This window comes from Aedes aegypti, chromosome 2 (genome assembly GCF_002204515.2).
Source record: "Aedes aegypti strain LVP_AGWG chromosome 2, AaegL5.0 Primary Assembly, whole genome shotgun sequence".
Lineage (NCBI taxonomy): Eukaryota > Metazoa > Arthropoda > Insecta > Diptera > Culicidae > Aedes > Aedes aegypti.
This window is the reverse complement of record NC_035108.1, coordinates 413,881,818-413,905,883: the sequence shown is the minus strand read 5'-3', so window position 1 is coordinate 413,905,883 and position 24,066 is coordinate 413,881,818. Positions and strand designations below refer to the sequence as shown.

Below are 24,066 nucleotides of genomic sequence, written 5' to 3'. Positions count from 1 at the left end.
TGGCTTTCTTTTTTACTACTTCCAAATCCCCATCCATGGCATTATGATTTTATTTTCGATAATACAGACCATCGAGTTACAGAACACAGAACTAATGCAACTGCCATCCAAGGGACCATCGGAGCAATTCTCGGACCTGGTAAGTTTTCCCGTATTGAGTCAAATTAAGCCGCAGGCTCCACTCCTGGTGGTGCCCTTCCGTCAATTCCTTTAAGTTTCAACTTTGTAACCATACTTACCCCGGAACCTAATTTTGGTTTCCCGGAAGCTACTGAGAGCACCATAATGCCGCGTCTCTCAATTGTTAATCGGCATAGTTTACGGTTAGAACTAGGGCGGTATCTAATCGCCTTCGATCCTCTAACTTTCGTTCTTGATTAATGAAAGCATCCATGGCAAATGTTTAGTTTTAGTAAGTCTTACGACAGTCTACGAATTTCACCTCTCGCGAGGTAATACTAATGCCCTCAACTACTTCTGTTAATCATCACCTCTTGATCTGATTACAAACCAATGACCGAGGTCATATTCCATTATTTCATGCAAGATTATTTTCGGCCGTAGGATAGCCTGCTTACAGCACTCTAATTTGTTCAAAGTAATAGCAGCTGGGCTTGTGGAAAATACTGCACCCGATAAAAAGCATCAGCGCCACACTACGACCGCGCCGGCCGCGAGGACCGACGAGCTCACCCAGTCTTATATGTAGTCGCAACAATTCAGTGACCTACCGCCATCATTAGGAGTAGCACCCGTGTTGGACAAGAATAAACTTCGAACGTTATAACCACAACAATTTTAATATGCTAGTTGAGTTGGAATTACCGCGGCTGCTGGCACCAGACCTGCTTTCCTATTGATCCTTGTTGAAGGATTTATGCTCAACTCATTCCAATTATAAGACGTCATAAAAGAGTCTTATATTGTTATTTCTCGTCACTACCTCTCCGTGCCGGGATTGGGTAATTTACGCGCCTGCTGCCTTGCTTGGATGTGCTATTTCTCAGGCTCTCTCTCCGGAATCAAACCCTGATTCCCCGTTACCCGTTGCAACCATGGTAGTGTTCTCTACTACCATCAATAGTGAATAGGGCAGGTATTTGAAAGATCTGTAGTCGGTGCGAGACCATACGCGCCATTTGCGGACATGGTCAAACGTCTCCCAATTTCTCTGCTGCAGTTGTTATCCGACCAATGATCCGAGGTAGACAAATTCATTCACCACCTCGAACTCATCTCCGTCGATCATCACACGTTTGTCAATGGGAGCTCTATCACGCTCGGTTCCTTCAGCCAGCAGATGTTTCATCTTCGACGTATTTACCTTCTATACAACCCGTTCTGCCATCAGGTTTAAAGAGGTTAAAGCGTATTTTAAAGAGGATGAAGCGATTCATCATGCTGTCTCAATCTTCCACCTCTGCGTAATTCAAGTGTTCATCGTAGTGCTGCTTGAGAACGATATAACTGTTCCATATATTTGAAATATTTATTATGACCATACAGAGACTGGCTTTCTTTTGTTACTACTTCCAAATCCCTCTCCAAAACGTTGTTAAGTTTTTTGATTATATTTCCCATTTTAAACAACTCAATGTATTCTTATCACTTACCTTAGATCAGCATTTTGGACATGTAGGGTCCATCCAGCTCATACCCCATTTTGCGATAGTAGTTTCTCGTTCCAACACCGGAGATCACGGCTAGCTTCCGACTTCCGTGCTCTTCCCGAGCGATTCGCTCAGCTTCTTCCATCAATAGCATTCCAAATCCCTGATGTTGAAATTTAGTGGGATCTCTCGCGTTTACCGGCACAACCGACCCGTAAACGTGCAGTTCCCGAACAATCGAGCAGTTGTCCACCAGCTCCGGCCGGAACGTATCCGGCGAACATTTCCGCAATCTTAATAAGCCCACCAAGATGTCCTGTTTGGGATCTTCATATGACAGGAAAGTCTCCCAACCGCCATTCGCAACGTAATCCCGTCGAATCAGCTCAATCTCGTACGGTCGAACTTTGTTGTGGATCTCCTGAATTCCAACCTCACGTGTTCGCACATCTCGACAGTCCGTGCCCAAATCCTTCATTCGGGCGAGTGCGAGTTCACGAAGATTACCATGCTCCACGCCAGAACTTACCAGGGGCATTGGAATATCACGCTGCACGCGGTAAACTCGTGTCCACGGTGGAACCAAAGCCAGAATCTTAGCGACCAAATCCACCAAAGTTGAGGGAGGGTAACTCTTGTAACGGCCAGTCTTCCACAGCTCATACAATCCTGTGCCACGGATCACAAGCGTTGGATAGATCTTCAGCCCATCCGCCCGGAAATCAGGATTCTCGAAAAACTCGATGAACTGTTCGATATCCCTTTCAATATCAACGTTCGGCAAATCGGGCATCATGTGCGACACCACCTTAAATCCGGCATCCTTGGACATCTGGAAACTCTCACAGGTCGCCTTCACCGTATGACCACGATTCGTATCCCTTGCTACATCCTCATACACCGACTGCACCCCAATCTCCAGCCGAGTGCAACCGTAGGCCAGCAAATCCGACAGATGCCTCTTCAAGCAGTAATCCGGTCGAGTTTCAATTGTGATTCCGATACATTTGGTGTGAGATTTCTCGGAATAGCGCACAGCTTCCTCAACGCTCGAACTCGTATGTCCGGACAATGCATCGTGCAGATTCCGAATAAAATAATCCCTATAATCCTCCGGTAGGCACATAAACGTACCTCCCATCACGATGAATTCCACCTTATCCACCGAGTGTCCAAGCTGTTTCAACTGTTCCACTCGGTGCCTCGTTTGGAGGAAGGGATTATAGCGAGCTCGAATTGCCCGCATCGAGGTTGGCTCGTAGCCCGTGTAGCTTTGCGTGGAGTACTCGAAGTCACTATCCGGCCCACCCGGGCAGTACACGCAAATGTTTCCGGTCATGTTGATATGCGGACAACGGTGCGGTTTGCACATCACCGCCACCACTGCGATCTGTAATTTGGGATTGGAAATGTGGATATTATTGTATTAATCATCATTTGAAAATGGATCGTATTATTTATTAGGAGAGCCGGCCTTCTGATACCTGATACAGGATTCCCATCAAAGCTTAGGATTTTTGTACATAATTTATTCTTGTCAGGATTCCACGGAATCTGACCGGGCGTAGTTCCTAGACATATTACCAAAAAAAAACCTTGACATGATAACCTCATAATCAAAAGTGGAATTCTGACAGAATTCTAGAATTTTTCGAAAAGTTTTCGGCTAGATGCTATGCTAAAAAACTTGGCTTCAACATTGTTTAGAGGAACTACTGGTAAAATATCTTGAACAAATCGAAATGACTGGATGGATAGGATGGTTTACGTTAACCAAATATTGATCATAAATATTAGCAATTCTATCTAACGTACTGGGTGAAGTGTACCAGCGGGGTACTGCATACTGTCAATACTGCAAAATTTTAAACTCATTTGGTCATTTTAGAACAGCGAAGCAGAAGAATTCTACTATTATTTGATTAAAAAAATCTACTCTAACTATATGTAAAAAATGCTATTCAATAGTCTTCTTCTTTATGCTATTACGTCCTCACTGGGACAGAGCCTGCTTCTCAGCTTAGTGTACAATGAGCACTTCCACAGTTCTTGACTGAGAGCTTTCTTTGCCAAAGTTGCCTTTTCGCATTCGTATATCGTGTGGCAAGTACGATTATACTCTAAGTAAAGGAAATAACGAATAAAAACATGTAAAACCCTCAATTGAATTATTTTTAGGAAATTAATGGATCATTGAAGGTAAAGTTTTAGAAATTTCTGAAATATATTTTAAGTATTCCTCTAGAATTTCTGCAAGAAATCTGTAAACAAATTCAAATAGATTGCATGATGTCGACTTAACAAATACATGGAGAATATTTTTTTAATTATATTATGGAATTCCTGAAGCTATTCTTTGATGAATTTTGAAACAAAATTGTGTTATTATTCTAAGGGTTGACTAATCCAGGAATCATCATAGAGTGTTCTTTGGAAATGTTACCAGTATTTCTCCTGTGATTTAAGTAAATTTGCAAACATTTTTAACGAATCCTCTAGAATACACCTCGTGAAGAAAATTATAAAATCAATTATTTTAAGAGCTTTTGAAATAATCACCACACAAGATCGTGGTGCTATCATGCTACGTTAAAACTATTACAGTCAACATTCGCTCGTTGCACTAAAGCTGTATACAGCTGTATACTATAGGCCACCTAGTGAAAGACTTTCATTAATCAGGCTGAGTTTTGGGGTGTCAAATAATCCTTGACAAATGAAATTCAGGGCCACCAACATTGACAAACTTCATTTTATATGGGCTATTTCCCACTTGACGGGAGTCCAATTAACCCGTATAGGTCTGAGTGAAAGGAAAATAACTAAAACTCTCACCGCGAGTAGTAAGATTTCTATTTTTTTTTTGTCACAGATATCTAGTTTCCTTAAGTGGCCAAGGGATCTCGGAAATGTTCATGTGGCCTGAGTTATTCATGTGGGTTACTGGGTCATGTCTTTCTGTACATCTGTGCCCCTGAAAGTAGGCAAATAACACGTCACAGACAATTTCCGGAATCGTCTATAATGTGGCCACTATATAAAGGAATTTAAAGAAAAACGCATCAGAGTAATTTTTTTGAGAAACGTTTAAATTGGATAAGTTTTAGTTCTGCATTTGTTTGATCCTTGAAATGAACATTTTCGAGTCCCTAGGACACCTCAAGTTTTCGATAAAGAAATAAATTTGCAAACATTTGTACGCATTTCAGTAAACTATTATGTTTGATGTTTACTGTTAGAGCATTGAAACGGTTTAGTATCCAACAAATCTATAGCCGGTTCTTCAGGACATTAGATCCGAGTGGTCACATCCAATACATTGTAAATGGTGCTAATCTCTTCATTTTTAATGTTGAATATTAGATCTTAATGATTTTTGCAAATGATTGCTACTGCAAACAAATAAAGACAACTTGGCGTGTTCTAAAATATAATGCCCCTTTTTTACCTGACCTGACCCAATAACCCAACGGAATATCTCTGACCGCAGGAACATACCCGAGATCCTTTGGCCACTAGATATGTGGGCCATTATACCGACAAACAATTAATTTGAATTCGTTAAGTTTTCGCTGAGTGGTGAGGGTTTTAGTATTTTTGCTTCCACTCAGGCCTATACGGGCTAAAACGTAGTGCAATTTAATATAGTGCAACGAACGAAATTCGACTGTCTACTTATCGGTTCAGCGCTTGTTTGACCTTCACAGCAATAACATATATTTTAAATAATTATGAGCAAACATAATAATTTAAATAAATTTAAAAAATACCAGCTGGGCTAGCTCACATACAAATATAGGACGTGAAACTACCTCTCAGTCAAACTTATTGCAGTCCCAGAGTCATATGTACTTCGACAGCTTCAAAATTATAATAGTGATTTTATGTGTCGTGCGAACAATTTTATAAGCCTCCGAAAACTATCCAAGGACGGATTCTTTAGAAATCCCATTATGATTTCAATGCGACCAAATGAGTTCTACATTGTGCAATTCTCTTATATGACGCAGAAGTTTTTAAAATAATTTTGTTCGATGTGTCTTTTGGTAAAATTTGGTGAGAGCAAGAGACCAAACTACTTCAGCAGTTGGCAGTTGAAACAAGAATGAAAAATGTATTTTCTACTTCATTATACATAATTCACATAGCCTACTACGAGTGCTTATTGTTGCATTTCTTCCAACACTCCTCCTCGACAATATAGTTCAATACTCCTAGCTTATTTCTCAATGTCTTCAATTGTAGATGCTGCAGCGGTTTTGTCAGTATGTCAGTCAACTTAAGCCTCTAATACCCAACCCCGCCTTTAGACGGGGAACACTTTGGAATTGTGTGATGATTTGATTTTATTTCTGCCTTAAACCTTGACTCATAATACGCATATAAGAAAAGTTTTTTATTACTTTTGAAACTTTTTTGTATTTTTGAATATTGATTGATAAATTGTATTCTTGTACAACCTACAAATGCATGGGGTTCATTCAACGTGTAATATAAAAATCGTACCTTTTATATTTTTCTACTATCAACCTATCACAGAAGAACAGCTTGGTGGTATTGAAATAATTTCAAACCAGTTTTTCCGTTAATTACACGGAAAATAAAAATATTTCTTTATGAATAATAAAATAATTCTTTATATTGAAAACACAATGACCTCGTGAGCGGTTATTGGACCACCTGGTATTTTTGTGGGTTCCAATAATTGCTCATGCAAAAAATTAAACAAAATTTTAAAGAAATGTCGATTTTAGTATACAGCTTTCTTTATTGCAGTGATAGCTATGGTTTGACCATAAAAATATCAGGATAAATAATGAAATTTGAAATAATGCATTTTTAGTAAGTTCATCGCGAAATCTGTTTACCGTGAACGGAAATAGGAACACTTAGATGCAGTAACAAATGCAATTAAATATTTTTTATGCAAGTTTTACAAATTCTTTTTATTTTGCCACTGACAGGTACTTGGAGCTACATTGTGACGCAAAACTAGTTTTGATCGACACAATAGTTAATTTATATAATAAACATTTGACCACATAACTTCCTTTAAATGACCGGAATCTGGTGCACTGATGGTATCTTGATTCTAAATTCAAGATTTACATGCGTTCAAATACCTGGGGTCTTCCTTAGCCGAGTGGTTAGAGTCCGCGGCTACAAAGCAAAGCCATGCTGAAGGTGTCTGGGTTCGATTCCCGGTCGATCCAGGATCTTTTCGTAATGGAAATCTCCTTGACTTCCCTGGGCATAAAGTATCATCGTTCCTGCCACACGATATACGAATGCGAAAATGGCAACTTTGGCAAAGAGAGCTCTCAGTTAATAACTGTGGAAGGGCTCTGAACACTAAGCTGAGAAGCCGGTTCTGCCCCAGTTAGGACGTAATGCCAAAAAGAAGAAGGATTGCAACATTGAAAGAACCATGCAAAGAAAAAACAGTGTTCGTATTATTGGTGCAAGGATTTTTGCAGGAAAATTAAAGATGAATCGTGAATTTCATACATTTTTAAATGACAGAAGAATTTGAATTGTTTTGCCTGATACGATTATTTTAGCAATTTTCCTCCACTAATAGAACATTTGCCCTACCTAAACCTGATAAGTAATTTTGCAATGTGGCGTAAACTTACCCCACTAGCAGTCCGAATGGGTTTCGCCTTCAACTTCGGCAGCAGGATGGGTTTGGCCTCGTGCGGCACGGCAGCAATGATGTCCACCAGCCGGGGAGCACTCTCCAGGCCATAGTTGGACGCGAGACGCGTCTTCAGCCGGTTCAGGTTGACATCCTTGCCTTCGTGGTGCGCCTTCAACAGTTCCTGTATGATCTCACCGACCACGATTAGCATTCGCTCGTCGCGGCTCAGACCAGCTCCTGCGAAAAAGCGTTAACTTTAGCGATTCAACGCCTGAAAATTTGTGTTTTACTTACCCAGTGGCTTTTTCTTCGTCATAGTCTATGAATTTCAGCTGTAGATAACGAGTTTTTGGGATAATTTACGAAAATTTCAATGAAAAATAAGCTGAACGAGCCGCGACTTTGCAAATGTTTTCATCTGGTTTGACAGATGCATCACAATGCGGACGATGGTGATGACGGTGCTTTATATTATGTCAACAGAGAATAGGCCAGGGGAAGTGGTTCACCTAGAGTGAATTTCTGTCAAAGAAAAAGTAGATTTTGTATGAGATTTGACAGAAAAATGAATGACAAGTTCATCCACTTCTCCTGGCCTATAGGTCAACCCAAAAAAGGGTCATAACGAAACATGACGAACAATTTATTTTGATTATTCGTGATCAAACGTCAACATCCCACCGCAAAATCGCTAGTGTTTGGAGGTGATTTTAACCTCCAACTTGCCAAATAACCTCCAAATCATCACCTCCAAGTTAGTTCTAATAGCCTCCGTTGTATGAAATATGGTGGCGCGTCGATCGTCGCAAGTTATATCGTTAAACAGTCAATATTGGTTAAATTGAAATTAATCTATTTGTATATTTACAATTTAACCACAGATTTTCTAGAAAATTCCGATAAAATTAACTGCAGGAGTGATTTTAGTTTATGGGCCCATTCACAAATTTCATAACGCTGAAGGGGGTGGGTGGGTGTCCTTAAGGCCGCACGGGACGTCATCATAATCACCCTATCCGTTTCAAGAAGCAAATCCCAAAAACCACTCCATATATCGATACGAAAATATATCGCTATGATTCTATATATGTAGTGCACAACCCGATAAATTTTCAGCTTCATCGGTTCACTAAAACTCGAGATTTGCTTCCACAAAGTTTTGATGATTATTGTTAGAGTGAGACGAAAGATAGGGAAAATAACACGGTCTCCCGTGTCCCCTTAAGATGTTACAGCTCATACAAAATTCGAAAAATATTCATATAAAATGCGTTACGAGGGGGTGGGTGGGTGTCAAAAATGACCATTTTTGGCGTTATGAAATTTGTGAATAAACCCTATGTAGAGCAGGTGCCCTTGCAAGTGCCTTGCCTCTTTTCTCACGCCCCGCGTTAAGCATCCCAACAGCGCCTCTCGTGTCAGGAACTGCAAGCCAAACTGTCGTCGCCCGTCATCATCAATGATGATGGAAATTGCATCGGCTTTGTTTACATACATTTTTCACCATCAGAATCCAAAATTCGCACAAAACCAAAAAGTTAGCAGAAAAATCTAAAGTTTTGCAGTAATTTCATTCAAATGGCTGCAGGATGTAGCAAATCGTTTGCATCCAAATACGAGGAAGAGCTATATTACGATGTAGAGTACGAAGACTTCTGTAAAAACTTTGAATTTTCGGTAAGTATTCCAGGGCAGTTTCGAATTTGGGTGGATTGTTTACGTTTCTTATCCCGTCCCGGCAGAATTCCTCCTCTTGCTGGATTTGCAATGGATATTATGGCCCAAGCTATGGGGAACCGCTTTGCGGGACGTGCCATTCTTTTATTTTCCCAAATCACCAAAACGAGGAAGCCGAAGGATTGGTAACGGAACTTTCGGACGATGAAGATTCGGGTAATGATGAACCGCCGGAAAACGGATCGAAGGACCGGGCGGATGATGACGATGATGATTCCGACTATGATCTGGAACGACCTCGGCCATCGGCTCCTCGTAATCTGAACCAATACTTGGACATGCTATCGCAGCCCCGGGATTCCGACGAATCCCAGCAGAAGATTTGCTCCCTTCCGGTGGAAGTTCTGCTGTCGATATTTTCCTATCTGGACGATTTGTCGCTCTGGAACGTGAGCGAGGTGTGCAAACAGTGGAAGCGGATCTTGGAGGTGCACACCCCGCAGCAGATGTGGAAGAAGTACACGAAGGAAAGGTGGCCACTGTTCCAGCAGATATCGACCATTCCGAACTGGTTGCACGTAAGTTGTTCTTCTCCATTTTTAACATTTGTATATTGCTGTATGCATCAGTGTTATGTATTTGATTTCACAACTTCAGTGGAACATGATTTCTTAGACATATAAATACCTACTAAGACACATTTACTTCACAGATGTACGGCGCCCTGATGAATTCCTGCTTCTGCCGGACCTGTCTCATTCAGATGGCCCTGAAGACGCCAATGCGCGGTCGAGTCAATCACATCCGGGCGAACCGCCTGAGGAGCGACATCCGATCCCTAGATCTGGATGCCACCGAGGGCATCGATGCCGTTGCGCTCGACAACCAGCTGTTCCACTGGCAGGCATCGATACTCGGTCCAGCCGGAAGCCCCTACGAAGGGGGCAAATTTTTCCTCTACATTGTGATTCCTTGCTCGTACCCGATGCTCCCGCCGCAGGTTCGCTTCCTAACCAAGATCGTACATCCGAATGTTTCCCGGCACGGTGACGTGGGAATCGACATCATCCAGCACAACTGGTCACTGGCGTTGACCATTTCAAAACTACTGCTTTCAGTTCAGAGCTTACTGACGGATCCTTTTACTCAGGTGAGCATTTTGTATTGATGCATTCCATTTCCGATTTGAGAAATTCTTACCTCAAATAGAAGCTCGATATTATATAAGATTGATCCATCTATCTATCTAAGCGCATGCACTGTCATTATTGAAAGTCATCTGGAAAATTCCTGAATTTCTTGGGTATTTCTTGTCAGCATTAATATTTTCAGCATATCGATGATATCTGGAGCCCAGTAAACGCGGTAAACGCGCAGCTAATCCGCAAGACCAAGCTGAGGGTCGTGGGTTCGAATCCCACCGCCTCGACCGGTGGGGACGACTTTTTGGGTTGGAAATTTTCTCGACTTCCCTGGGCATAGAGTATCTTCGTACCTGCCACACGATATACACATGCAAAAATGGTCATTGGCATAGTAAGCTCTCAGTTAATAACTGTGGAAGTGCTCATTAGAGAGGTGAGAAGCAGGCTCTGTCCCAGTGGGAACGTAACGCCAGAAAAGAGAAGGAAATTCTGAATTCAAACATTTGTCAAATCGTCAAAATCTGTCCGATTTTGTTGAAATTTGAAACTTTGTTAGTTCAACTATTATAAAATTAAAGTAAAATCAGTCAAAATATTTGAAAAGTTTTTTTCTTCATGTTTTAATTACTTTTTGTGGAACTCATTAGGTTCCTTAATTGACGCATCAATTTTTCAATGTGCCCAATTTGACGCACTATAAATAATTGCTAAAGTATAAAATATATAAGAGTTATAGTATAGCTTATTAACTGAAAAAAGTGCTTTAGAGTGAACCTAAAAGTAATAACTTTTGGGAAAAGTTTTGAATGATGTCATCCGGAAGTACCTTTTGTGCGTCCATTTAAAGTGTAGAAAATAAAACCGGCATTGAGTTCAAACCATAGTCAAGCATTGTTGTTTAGTTTAATGTATTTCTATCGTGAATTCGAACAATGGAAACTTTTTAAAAACTACGTTACGCTGAAATGGAGACAAAAGTTTCAAAAATTACGAAATATTGGTTGAAAACTTGAACGAAAATAACCGGTTCCAAAAATGGACGTTGGAGAATCTCCATATTTATAACGGTTATAACACGTAAGATGAAACCTTTTCACCCTTCTTCTCTCTGTACACTGCTTATTGTATGGGCCTCGAAAACGACCGAAACCCATATATGGGGTCATCCATTAAGTACGTCATGCTATTAGGGGGAAGTAGGTATTCTGTAAGATGACGATTCATACACATTTTTGAAAAGTTCCATATACAAAGTGTGACGTAGGGCAAATGAACGTGGTTGTTGTAGAAAATTATATTTTTTTCCGTGACGTACTTAATGGAAACCCCCTCATGTATAAATTTTACTAAATCAATCATTGAACCAACACCTCGCCTCCTGACGTGATTTATTGAAACTCCCTTGAAACATTAGGGGACGTCCATAAATCGCGCTAAATGTTACCATTCTCCACTTTGGGCACAGTTTTTTGACTGGAAAGTGCGAAAATTTGGTATGAATCTTTGTTTTTTCCTGAATCCTCCCCCTTCTCCCTTAAAACGGTACGTAATTTATGGATGACCCTTTACATAAAGCATTAGGTTGTCCTGCCGACGGATTTTTGAATGCAAGCACCATACATATTTCTTTTCCTATTTTCGATCCTACATTTTGTACTGCAAATAATAATGCACATTGTATGCCTAACTTGACGCACAAGATTTTCATACAAAAATAAGTTTTAACCTTTAAAAATAATAAAATTTTGACTTCAAATCTTGAATAAAAGAATATTACTGACTGTTATTGATGATATTGTTGTAAAACAGCACAATATTTTTTAAGAAAATTGATTAATAATATTTAGCACAGAGTTCTTTTTGATCTTTCGAAGTTGACACTTGCTCCTGGGCAGTGCAGCAAGAAAGCCCGAGCAGTCGTCAGTTGTTTTCCCTCTCGGGTCGTGCGCCTATTTTCTCTGAGTGCTTTTATATAGCCGATCAAATGAGTGAAGCTGAAAGTGGATTGTTGCTGCTCAAGGATGACGGATCAATTGGTGAGCTCGTTTCATGCTACTATTTCTAATCTATAAAATATGTATGACTGCACCTTTAATCGTTACAACGGTGAGACGTAAATATGATTTTTCAACAAACTATGAAAGGTTCGTCACTGTGAGTGTCGACATAAACTCTGATTCATAAATTATTAATGTCTAATTTTTTTTTTTTTTCAAAACACCTTTCTCCTTTTACCTTTATTTTTGTAATTAAAAAAACTTTGAATGGTTCGACACTACGAGTGTAGGTATCAGGTATCAGAACGTCGGCTCGGGTGGCACGTTCCCCTCAAGAAGGGAGATTTGTGCCTCGCCTAATTATAGCCTATGTCATCATCTACCCGTTGAAGAATAAGGAATATGGAAAGGAGAAAAAGGAAGGAAAGGAAAAGGAAGCGGGTGGAAGAAAAGTCCTTCGAAAGAACAAATGAAAAACGGTTGACCGCAAGAGAGCATAAAGCTCATAAAGCCTCCTAGAGACCAATGCTTTTCCAAAAGAAAGCTAAAGCAGACATAGTCTGCGATGACATACTATTAGGTGTATGGAAACCTCAAAGGTAAAAGCAAATGGTTAGTCTACAACCAAAGAAAGCTAAATGTATGGAAATAACCCATACATTTTAGCTAAAAATTGAAGAAAGACTTACCAAACGCCAGGGCATTGAATTAATGATGGGATTTGGCAGATGATTTCTGCTGGTTTTGCTGATAAATTTTTGCAAACACCTTGTCAAACGCGTAGTTTAGACGAAATTGGATTTTCTCCAAAATTCGTAAGGAATCGTTGTCAATACAACAGATGACCAATTGATCTCCAGCAGAAGTCAACTTTGTTCTGACAATCCGCCAACGATCAATTGGAATAGAAGAATTCTGATATTTTAAACGTCGCAAAATATCAGCATCCTTCAAATGTTCCCTAGCATCCCAGGGAATGATCATGCTAATTTTTGTTTGATGCAATGAATACGGTTCAATTTTGAACTGGAAATCACCAGCTTTCTCATTTATTGACCCAAGTATCAGTTTAAGCCAATCACAACTTTCTTCATTGTCCGGCGCAAACCAAACAACTCCAAATCTGAGACCGACTCCACTGAAACTTGGGACAAAGGAGCTAGCTGCTGATGAATAGAGACTGGTGTTTAAGTCTCGGATCAAAGCGTCTTTTAACGCATTGGTGAATTGTCCATTTTCGAGACGAACTTGAATACGGAGCTTATCACTGTTTGACGCACTTTCTTTTCCAGAAGAACCTGCTTGAAGAGACTTCGAAGGCAAATCTCTCTTTTCTGAAGACTTTGTTTCCGTCTTCTGATTGAACTTTGCAGTTTTGTTAGGCTCTGATATTAAATCAGAACACAAATCACTCACAGCTGTAAAAGGGACTTGCTTGTCCCCAATCACGGAAGGTGTATCCTTACTGGAACGCAAATCGCACCTTTAATCGTTACAACGGTGAGACGTAAATATGATTTTTCAACAAACTTTGAAAGGTTCGTCACGTCAAGTGTCGGCATAATTTTTCTCTACATAGATATTGTTCATATCAAATGAAAAAATAATATTTACATATAAGCATGTTTATATCTCACCAATAATTATTCATCATGGTCTAATCGCTTATCAAAGTGAATCCTGTGACCCAACGATCCTCCCCATTAACAAACATCCCTCCCAGTAACCTTTGTGGAGATGCAGAGGCAAACACGGTCTCCAAATAGCAAAGGTTACACACTAACATTCCTTCCCCCAATCCCACCTGACTGCAAGGACGTGGCACTGACTGCACTGATATGTGTAGTCAGTCTAAGCTAAGCTAAGCTAAGCTAAATTGATTAATAATATTTAGCACATTCACTAACAAATGAAAAAATTGACGCACTTGTCGTACCCATTTTCAAAGAAATTTTATTTTTTGCCTATTATTAATCAAAATTAAACTTTTTTTGATTGGAATCCTTCAATAACATGTAAGTGGAAATTAAGCAATAAATTTTCGAGTCTAGTCTGAACTAGAACTAGTTTATGATAAAATTAATTAGAAAATGCGTCAAGTTTGGACCCGCGTCAAAAATGATACGTTCACGGTATCACAAGCAAAAACTTGACAGACGAACGAAAAACACCGGTCTGTCTCTTCAGCTTTCAGATTTAAAACTGAATCAGAATAACAGAATCAGAAACATTAAATTGAAATCGCATAATGAGAAACAAATAATCGAAAACATGGAACCAGAATCACAGATTGCAAATTGCAAAATCATAATTACATAATAGGAATCACAGAACAACAATCTCAATAAATGAACCTATAATTACAGAAGTAGAAGCATCCCAACACACACTTTAGTGGAATAGGAGTTGAATAAACCACTCTAAACATTATTTCAGCTGAATAAACAGTTATTGGGATATCAGCATCAGAGAATAAGAATCACAGAATCATTTTTCAGCATTAGTATCAGAATCACCGAAACAAAATCACAGAATCAAAAATAACGGAATTAGAATCACAGAATTATAATCATAATCAGAATCTCAAAACCAAAATCACTAAACCAGAATATAATAAACAGAGTCACAGCATCAGAATACAAACAAAACTTAAAATCAGAGAAACACAGAATTGAAATCTCGGAATCAGAAAAATAGTATCAAAACCACAGAATCAAAATCATAGAACGAAAATCGCTAATTTAGTATCACAGAATTACAATGATTCTGATATCAGGGCGATTTAAAATTTTTGAAAATCCAATCTCCCATACCTTCCTTACAATCTATACCATACAAATACTGTTCTATGAAATTTTCAGCTTTCTAGGTGATGAATTAAAAGTGGCCCAAAGACAATGTAGGCTTATATGGAAATTACTATGGAAAAATTTTGAAGAGATGAATTCCATGTCAAATCGGTCAATCGCCGAACTCGACTATCTTCGATTTGGATTAAACTTCACACATGTTTTCGGAATAATAAAATAAGTGTTTTCCATAGATAAAGAGATCATTTTGACTCAAGAGTAATTTTTGAAAAGGGCCTATTGGATTTTGCAAACCATTTTAGAGAACAACGTTCTAAGGCGAAGTTGTAGGTAACTATTTAGACGATGTAAAAAAAATACACACTGAAAAAAAAATTTTTTTTTCATGAAAAAAAATTGAAAATAATCCTTAAAATTCGAATTACAAAAAAACCCCATTTTTAATATTTTTTTAATTTTCACCATAAAAACTTAATGAAAAACATGATATTTGGGAGGTGGTTTCATGATGGAGAAATGTTTTATAAAAAAGTTTTTCTAATAGCAACTTTTGCTCAATTTTCTAAATCTTGGTTTTTTCACGAAATAATGTCGTCTTTATCATAAAATAGGAATCATAAAATTATTTAGGATCATAAATATATTAATGATGAAATCTCTAGAAGCGATCATTTTCGTGATATTTCAAATCAAATGTAAAATATATCTTTAAAAGTGATGAAATAGGTCCTTTTCGTAAATCAATCGCGATTCTTTATCACGAACAATAAGTTTTTATGAGTGCAGATGATAGTTCCCACAATTTGCCCATGGATTTGCATAGCATTCAACAATATTACTTATTTCTGTAATAAAACCGCTTGTTATATCGTAATACAATTTATTTTATTTTTCATCTATTTCTAATAACAATTATTTAACATGTTTTAAAATCTTATGTATACTTATTACATCATCGTTGGAAAATAGCTTTGCGGCAATTTCGGTCTCCGAAATCGGAACAAAAGAGTGGTATTTCTGAGTGCCATTTATCATTTTTGCCTGCTGATGGATAGTGCTCCATTCTGCTACACCTTGGTCGTATTCATCTTGCGACACGTAACAGAAAGACAACTTCGTCAAATAGTCATTTCTCTTTTGATTTGCCCACTCATATAGCTCTTCTGCATTTCTGATTGGATGCTCATGCTCTACAGCTATGCTGGCATTTCTTGCCATTCGCTTCAATGTGCCACCTATTGCATCACAAGGTCCTTTTCCATGCAACGTCGCAAAAAAAATGCCATTCAGCATCAATATTGTACTTAGTTTTGTATTTAGGGTCAGGTGGGGCAAGATGAGCACCCTAAGGATATGCGCGATTTAAGCCTACTTGAACGTTCTTATTTTGGTGAAATTGGTAACCATCCTTATCTTTTACATTATTACTTTGACCTCCAACCATTAAAAGTTTTAAAAAGTGATAAATAGTTTTTCAAATAACACGTTGAAAAATAGCTTTTTTATCATCGGACAAAAAAACTGCGGGTCAAGATGGGCACCCCCATAAAAAGATGCAATTTACTAAAGAAAACTATTATTTTTCAATGCTTGCAATATCCGAAGATATTATCTATAATATCTGACGGTATTTATCTTCAACTAGCTTAGTTTTTGAAACTTTTATAAAAAAATAAATAACTTTTCACAAATTGCTAAGATTTTACCTAAAAAACGATCAAATTTGTTGTTTGTTTATATATTTTTTAGAAAAACAGTTTTGTGCAAAGGGTATACCGTATGTCAAGCCCACAGCTAAATGTGGTTCTATAATTTCACACTTTTACTTGATTTTGAACATGGTGCTCATCTTGCCCCAAGGGTGAAAACTTATTAATATAATCAAAACAATTGAAATAATTTTCAAATTTGATAAAAGTTTTGCTCCTGATTATCTACAGAAGATTGTTCTATAACTATACGGCCAAAAACATATGAATTAATTTGTTTACGCAACAAAAATATCACTTTCAAATGAACAAATCTTATATGAAAAGGTAAATTTTTGGACTACTTTGTATTTTTGACAATATTTACGTTGTGCTGTTGATTTTTTTGCTGAAATTTATGGCCGTCATATTAATTTTATGATATTCATCTGAACCCCAAATAATTTATTGAAAAAATTCGGTAAGGAACGACACAAACAAGGGGTGCTCATCTTGCCCCGGGTGCTCATCTTGCCCCACATTCCCCTACAAAGGCTTGCAAAATTTTTCCAGTTTTTGTACTGGGATGCAGCACCATCTGACATAAAAATTGCTTTTTTAAGCTGAATTCTAGATGTTAAAAATTTCATTAATTTAGAAATAAAAACTTGCACCGCAACCGTATTATGTGTTAGTAGGGGAAGTGGTGGTAAAATGAACAGGGTTGGTAAAATGAACACCGTGCCTTTTACCGAGAAAAAACAAATTTCGATGAATATTTATCACGCACGGACGATTTAGAGCATAAATCTGAGCATTCGAGTTGATACGTAGGTCAATTGAACTGAAAATATCAACAAAAACTAAGGTTTTAGAAAACCACGTTTGAAAATTAGAACTGACGTAAGTTTTAGCTCGGAAGACTTGAGGTTTTTCAGTGAGGTGAATATCGTTATGATATGATGTCAAATCTGATGCCTTTAGAATTCTTTTTGAATGGGTTACAATCATTAATAGATGTATTTTCGGTGGGGCAATGAAAATTTTCAGAAATATTTGTTTTGCTCACGTTTTTTGCATGGTGTTCGTTTTACTACCAACCGGTGTTCATTTTACCAACATAGTGCAGGTAAAATGAACATTTGCATCGCTTTTTGATAGCGATGAAAATATGTGAAAATTAAGCTATTTTAGTCTGAATCCATGTCGCTGCTATAGATTACATCCCTTTTTTTTATTGTGTGCGATAGAACTATACAAATTTCTCGTTTGCAATTAGAAACAAGATGATTTCCTTAAGGTGTTCATTTTACCACCCCTTCCCCTACATTCGATATAACAATAAAACTCAAATTTTTCAGTGTCCCTGCTTCTTTGAAATAAACAACAAACGGATGAATTGTCGCTTGATTGTTTGTCCAATAACTACTTTGAGCGGCATCTTGAAGTACAAACGAATAGTTCTCAGAAAAATCACATGTTATTACAACTTCTCCATCCTTTAAAGTGGTTTTGGCTTGTCTTAGAAAGGTAGACTGCTGTGTTTTGATGTAGTCATGAACTACCAATTTTTCCAACCGTTCACAAAGGTACGATGTGAATTCATCCACTGGTTTAACAATTGTCTCCAGATTACATCGATCGGTTGAAATCCACTGCTCGAAACAGACCTCTGATAGTCCACGTTTCTCAATTTCCGCAGAAAAAAGACTTTCAAACTCAGGAAGGGTCGGACAAGTTTTGCACTCACGTAGATAACAATATTTCGACCTTGATGTTGAGCTACATAAAAGTTGTTCACAATAGTGCTTGTAATCATTTTCGAAACAGTGTTTTTTGAGAGCATGCAGCATCAGGTTCACATTTTCATGGATGGTACAAACACAAATATTATGAGATCCTGAGCTGCCTAGCAGTCTACAATGTTTGGGTCGTACTTGGGCAAATGAACTAAATCCTATCGTATTCTTACTTACTTCCTTAAACCTTATATAAGCTTCCTTCAATGTACAAACTAATAGTCGTTTTTGAACATGAATTCGTTGCCCATCCTTTCTAACAGAAACGTAATCATTCTGTCCTGGCATAGCTCTGCTGATATGGTCGCTTTCAAAGAACTGTAGTACATCGTTTCTCACCTCGGGATCCAATCCATGTCCTGGCTTTTCGTTTTGAGGAATAGCTAATATTCCCTGATCTTTCGATAACCCGCGTGCCTGTGAAATGGTTTTAAAATATTTTATTAAATAGAACTTACATCATACACACTTAAACTGTTTCGCCGAGAACCCAACAGCTGATATCTCGGTAATAATTTGACGATTCTCGGTAAAACTTTTACCGAGATCTCGGTAATCGTTTGCCGAATCTCGGTAACGTTCGCCGAGATCTCGGCAAAAAATTCGGATTGCCGAAATCTCGGTAAAATAAGTACCGAAATTCGGCGTTGAAAATTACCGAATTCTCAGCTGTTGGGTTCTCGGCGAAAAATTTTACTGAGGTCGGTGAAATAATTTAAGTGTGTAGGTTAGTTGTACTGTACCTGTGACACGATGTACTTGTTTGCACCAAACTCATCAATAATTCTTTGGCTCGACCAGGATTTTGGCAAAAGCGATAATATTCGCAGTTGATCGTTTCTGGAACATGATGGTTCGGCAAATTTCTCTTTCAGTTGAGAAATAATTTCATCGAAGTCAGCTGCTTTGGACTTCACCAGCTCAAGATCGTCTTCTGCTCCGAAACCAAAAATGTGATTCCGCACGCCTTGAGTGATTTCCAAATACTTTTTCTGGGGATACTGCGTCTTCCGCATCTTCTTCGTAGATATTGATGAAACACTGATTCCGGCTACACCTCTATTGAATAATTCAATATTATGTGTTCTCGAATAGTTTAATGAATGTGTTTAAGTTGATTGCTCCGTCCAGTGTTTTTAGCTTATCTACCATTTTTGTTGTAAGGTTACGAAGCTTCGATGAGCATCGTCTCGATGGAAAAGGTCTACAACACTTCACCTTATTGATCTTCATGTTCATGCGTTTTTAAACTGAAAACTAACTTTCTTTTTAAATTCAATTTCGCTGGTTTCCACGTTTAGGTGGCACGTGTTGACTCCGCGCGTGTATGATAGTAACTGACAAACACTTTATCTCGTGATGACCACCACTATATCAAAGTAAGCTATGACTCAAATACAATAGCCTACTACAATGGAAATTGGAACACGCCTAAAAAAAGCTACAAGAAACTGAGTGCACACATCTACTTTTTTCGCTCTTTCGCATGGTATTAATAAACGGTTTTCAAAGCAGATTTCTGACACTGTTAGTCTTTGTTTTAAGCTGAATTGGTTAACTGTTTAACATTCACTTCGATGAAAAATGTGTTTATTATTAGCTCGATAAATGGAAAGCGATAGGTAACGAGAGCTTAACTATCTATATAAATAAAAATGGAATGGTGTTTGTATGTCACGAAATGGCTTACGAACGGGTCAGCGGATTTGGATAATTCTTTTTCCATTTTGTTCGTCAAGGGTTCCGACGTGTTTGTGTGTATAAAAGTTGCAGGATATTCACCGGGAAAGTCGGAATAACGAGAGTGAACGGAACTGTCATTTTGTATGGGACGATTCGTACTGGTTTTCAACAGCCTACTTGATGGCAAGACGAAGTTTGCCGGGACCACTAGTTTAATAATAATAGTTCAGGTAGTAGAACAGAATGGATATTAATTAAGATTAATAATTATTGTATGTTTTTCAAAACAATAAAAGAAATCATTCATCTTCAAAACAGCTTGTTCAATTTTCAGGGTCGTTCAGGGATGAGTTGTGGGAACTATCATCTGCACTAATGAAAACTTGTTAATGATGGAGAATCGCGATTGATTTACGAGAAGGGCCTATTTCATTACATATAAAGATATATTTTACACTTGATTTGAAATAGCTCGAAAATGATCGCTTCTAGAGATTTCATCATTAATATATTTATGATTCTAAACAATTTCAAGAATCATATTTATTCATAAAGACGACAAAATTTCTTTAAAAACCAAGATTTTGAAAATTGACCAAAAGTTGTTATTAGAAAAACTTTTTTATAAAACATTTCTCCATCATGAAACCACCTCCCAAACATCATGTTTTCCATCAAGTTTTTATAGTGAAAATTTAAAAAATATTAAAAATGGGGTTTTTTTGTAATTCGAATTTTAAGGATTATTTTCAATTTTTTTCATGAAAAAAAATACTTTTTTTTTCAGTGTGTATTTTTTTAAATAGTCCAAATAGTTACCTACAACTTTGCCTTTGAACGTTTTTCTCTAAAACGAACAGTTTTGGAGCTAGATTTTTTCAAAAAAGATAAGTGCAAAACCCAATAGGCCCTTTTCAAAAGTTACTCTTGAGTCAAATTGATCTCTTTATCTATGGAAAACACCCATTTTATTATTCCGAAAACATGTGGGAAGTTTGATCCAAATCGAAGATGGTCGAGTTAGATTTCTTATTTTTTCGACTGATTCTGGATGGAATTCGTCTATAAGCCATTTTACGAGACGTACGAATGACGTTTTCTGGCGGGCCGCTCATTGTTGTTGTTCAAAAAACTAGCCTGATATCTGAATGGCGCTGGTCACATTTTTGTTGGCGATGACGTCCCCGTCTCTTTCAGCGCATGGTTCTTCTCGGTTTACATGTATTATACAAGGGTGGAGGGCGGCTGTCAAATGGGAGTAAAATTGAAAAGCCGCCAACCTAAGTCCAGAACCAGTTTTAAGGCTTAACGCGGAAAAGTAAAAAATATTATTCGCAAAATTCCAGGTAATCAATGCACTTGAAAGATATTGTTTGCAAGCAATTATTTGCTACGTGCTACTGCAGTGCGCTGTTTGCAATTTAATTAGCAAATTTGGCTTCATTCCCAAAATTGATGTTTTCTAGAAAATTGATTACGCCTTCACCATTTTTTGGTCGGAATTTTGTATGGTTGTTTACTTTTTAGAACCAGCGACAAGTTGGGGTAGCAGTAAAGAGCCGCCAGTTCCACCCTTGGTATTATATTACCTGTAAATGAAAAATATCTTCTCTGCCTGCTGATTTCAATTTTACATGCGAAAATTAAAAACTTTGTTACACTGCCACCAGCGCCATTGTTGAATAAGCTTCTTCCAAATGTAGCGCTAGAAGAAACGTAAATAAATCGACCCGCCAGAAACTTTCAAAGCTGGTAAACAAACGGAAACCATATGATTCGAAACGTCTCATAAAATGGCTTATAGTAAAAACTCGTCAAACCTTAATGAATGATATTGCTGAAGAAACAAATTTGTTCTTAGCTTAGTTTGTTTGTGATTTTTGTAGATGTTTGCAGGGCTATAATCCCATATGAAGCAAAATAATAGCAAACAAACTCATAAATATCCACTCTCCTATCCGTTGGATTGAATTGCTCTCTGCATCATATTTCTTTTTCATGGTTTGAAGAATGAGTTTTCACTATGGGAGGATAAAATTTTACTCACATTCCAGTGCTAACGTGGTTGGAACATTTTTGAAAATTTCTCCACAGTAATTTCCATATAAACCTACATTGTCTTTGGGCCACCTTTAAATCATCACCTAGAAAGCTGAACATTTTACAGAACACTATTTTTATGGTAAGAATAGTAAGATATGGGAGATTGGATTTTCAAACATTTTTAAACTTTGAACCGCTCTATTCTGATATAGATCACAGAATCAGGATCAGGATTCAGTATTACACAATCCGAATCACCAAATCAGAATCACATAATCAAAATCACGGAATCAGAATCACAATCAAAATTACAAAATCAGAATCACAATCACAGAATCAGGACCACAATACAAAACTTACATCACATCACAGAATCACAAAATCAGAATCGCAGAGCAAAAATCACAGAATCAGAATTACAGAATATGTATTAGAAACATAGAATCAGATATAAAGAATCTCAGGGAAGTAGAATCAAGTTCGTAGAATAAAAATCTTAAAATCGTTCGTAGAATGAAAATCTTAGAATCAAAACTACAGAATCAGAAACACATAATCAGACTCACAGACCGAAAATCACTCAATATTATATCTGATTGATCCATGTATAAAAATTCAAATTTGTGTCGAACACTGCCCTCGATGCAAGCAAAGAGAAAAGACAGTCCGGCCCACTGGTCGCACAAATTTTTTGATTTTACTGTATCATATGCGATGAGTTTGATATAAAGTCGATTCTTTTTTTATAAGTATATGGTTAGATATAATACTAGGCTTTCATTTGAGGTACAAATTTCTCAGATCGCCAGATGACAAACCGCCAAAGTTGTCTTACCTAATTAATTGACAGCCCCGCATCAGATTCAGTAATCCCAAATTTACTAGAGACACATAGTTTGATCCGTGAGACACGCAAAAATTTTATTTTTATTTACGCTGTGTAATCCTTGCAGATCTGTATGGAACCCGAACTGGGAAGGATGTACGAAAATGATCGACCCAAATTCGAAGCCCTCGCAAGACGATGGACTTGGAAGTATGCTATGTACGAAGTTCTACCACCGCTAGAAGGACTATTGTAGACAGCGAAATCCCCTAACCAGGTAAGTCAAAATTAGGCCACATAAATAAGAACCAAGTAGCACTATAACGCAGGCGTATGATATGTTCAATTGCTTTTACAACCGCTCGATCCCTAGGACTTGAAAAAAAAAGTTTCCTAAAGCATAGTTACTAAAAAAAGGCAGTAAGTGCCCTATGGGAATCCTAAACCGTGTAGATCTGCTAAAGATGGAATTAGTTAAGCAATAAGTTATTAAGCTATCAAAGTAGAAACTATTTATTTGCCTGAAATTTGATTCCGACTAAGAGCCAGCATGTACAACAATTAGATGAGGAAATCAAAAAAATCTTAATTTTTAACTATTTTCGACTAATATTTAACGCAAAAAGTGAAGAATTTTCAACGTTTTTTGGATCTTAGTTCTTTCAAACATGGATGCTAACGCTTTTGTGGAGCCTCCACTCTCTTCCCTGTAAGCGTTACGTAATTGACGGGCGGTGCCTATCATGAATACCAAAGATTGAGACTTCATGGGGTAGGCCATCTCTGTCTATAGCTTTGAGAGCAAAACAAAAAAAATGATTATTGAAGCTTCATATTTAAAACAGTAAGGGTGGAAAGAAGCCATGATCAATACAAAGACAAAATTACCTATTAACGACCCGTAAACCCTATCGATGTGACTGAATAAACTTGTGAAAGTTGTGATAGTGAACAAATAATTGACGTGGTTGATGATGACCCGCCCTATGGGATGAATACCAAGATTTTAAATTTTTCCAATCGTAGTTCATAAATTGACATCGGTATCCTTTGCTGAAGACGTGAATTCAGGACATCACTTGTGTCAGAATGCTTCGCTAACTATCTCGGTTTAGGTCCAACACCTCATAGCTTGTTTCTCCCTCTC

The 24,066-nt window shown here is 37.8% G+C and overlaps 2 protein-coding genes across 2 annotated transcripts; one reads left to right on the top strand and one right to left on the bottom strand.

Annotated features, from left to right (window-relative positions):
• Nucleotides 1-1,555: 1,555 nt before the first annotated feature.
• LOC5567977 (probable elongator complex protein 3) lies at nt 1,556-7,706 on the bottom strand. Its single transcript, XM_001657748.2, has 3 exons — nt 7,546-7,706; nt 7,247-7,488; nt 1,556-3,000 (listed from the first exon to the last, which is right to left on the bottom strand). Exons 1-3 carry the CDS (start codon nt 7,565-7,567, stop codon nt 1,615-1,617), a joined length of 1,650 nt encoding a protein of 549 aa, XP_001657798.1. The 5' UTR covers nt 7,568-7,706; the 3' UTR covers nt 1,556-1,614.
• A 1,002-nt stretch (nt 7,707-8,708) lies between these two features.
• On the top strand, nt 8,709-23,771 carry LOC5567978. The gene is made up of 4 exons (XM_001657749.2): nt 8,709-8,928; nt 8,994-9,506; nt 9,641-10,078; nt 23,047-23,771. Exons 1-4 carry the CDS (start codon nt 8,830-8,832, stop codon nt 23,173-23,175), a joined length of 1,179 nt encoding a protein of 392 aa, XP_001657799.1. The 5' UTR covers nt 8,709-8,829; the 3' UTR covers nt 23,176-23,771.
• Nucleotides 23,772-24,066: the final 295 nt, after the last annotated feature.

Bases quoted from the DNA above. Each gene is read 5' to 3' on its own strand.
- LOC5567977 (XM_001657748.2), bottom strand. From the start codon at position 7,567: ATGACGAAGAAAAAGCCACTGG. The intron at 7,489-7,545 runs GTAAGTAAAACA...GCTTTTTCGCAG, and splicing joins GACGAAGAAAAAGCCACTGG to GAGCTGGTCTGAGCCGCGAC. The intron at 3,001-7,246 runs GTAAGTTTACGC...CCCAAATTACAG, and splicing joins CCATTCGGACTGCTAGTGGG to ATCGCAGTGGTGGCGGTGAT.
- LOC5567978 (XM_001657749.2), top strand. From the start codon at position 8,830: ATGGCTGCAGGATGTAGCAAATCGTTTGCATCCAAATACGAGGAAGAG. The intron at 8,929-8,993 runs GTAAGTATTCCA...CCGTCCCGGCAG, and splicing joins GTAAAAACTTTGAATTTTCG to AATTCCTCCTCTTGCTGGAT. The intron at 10,079-23,046 runs GTGAGCATTTTG...TAATCCTTGCAG, and splicing joins TGACGGATCCTTTTACTCAG to ATCTGTATGGAACCCGAACT.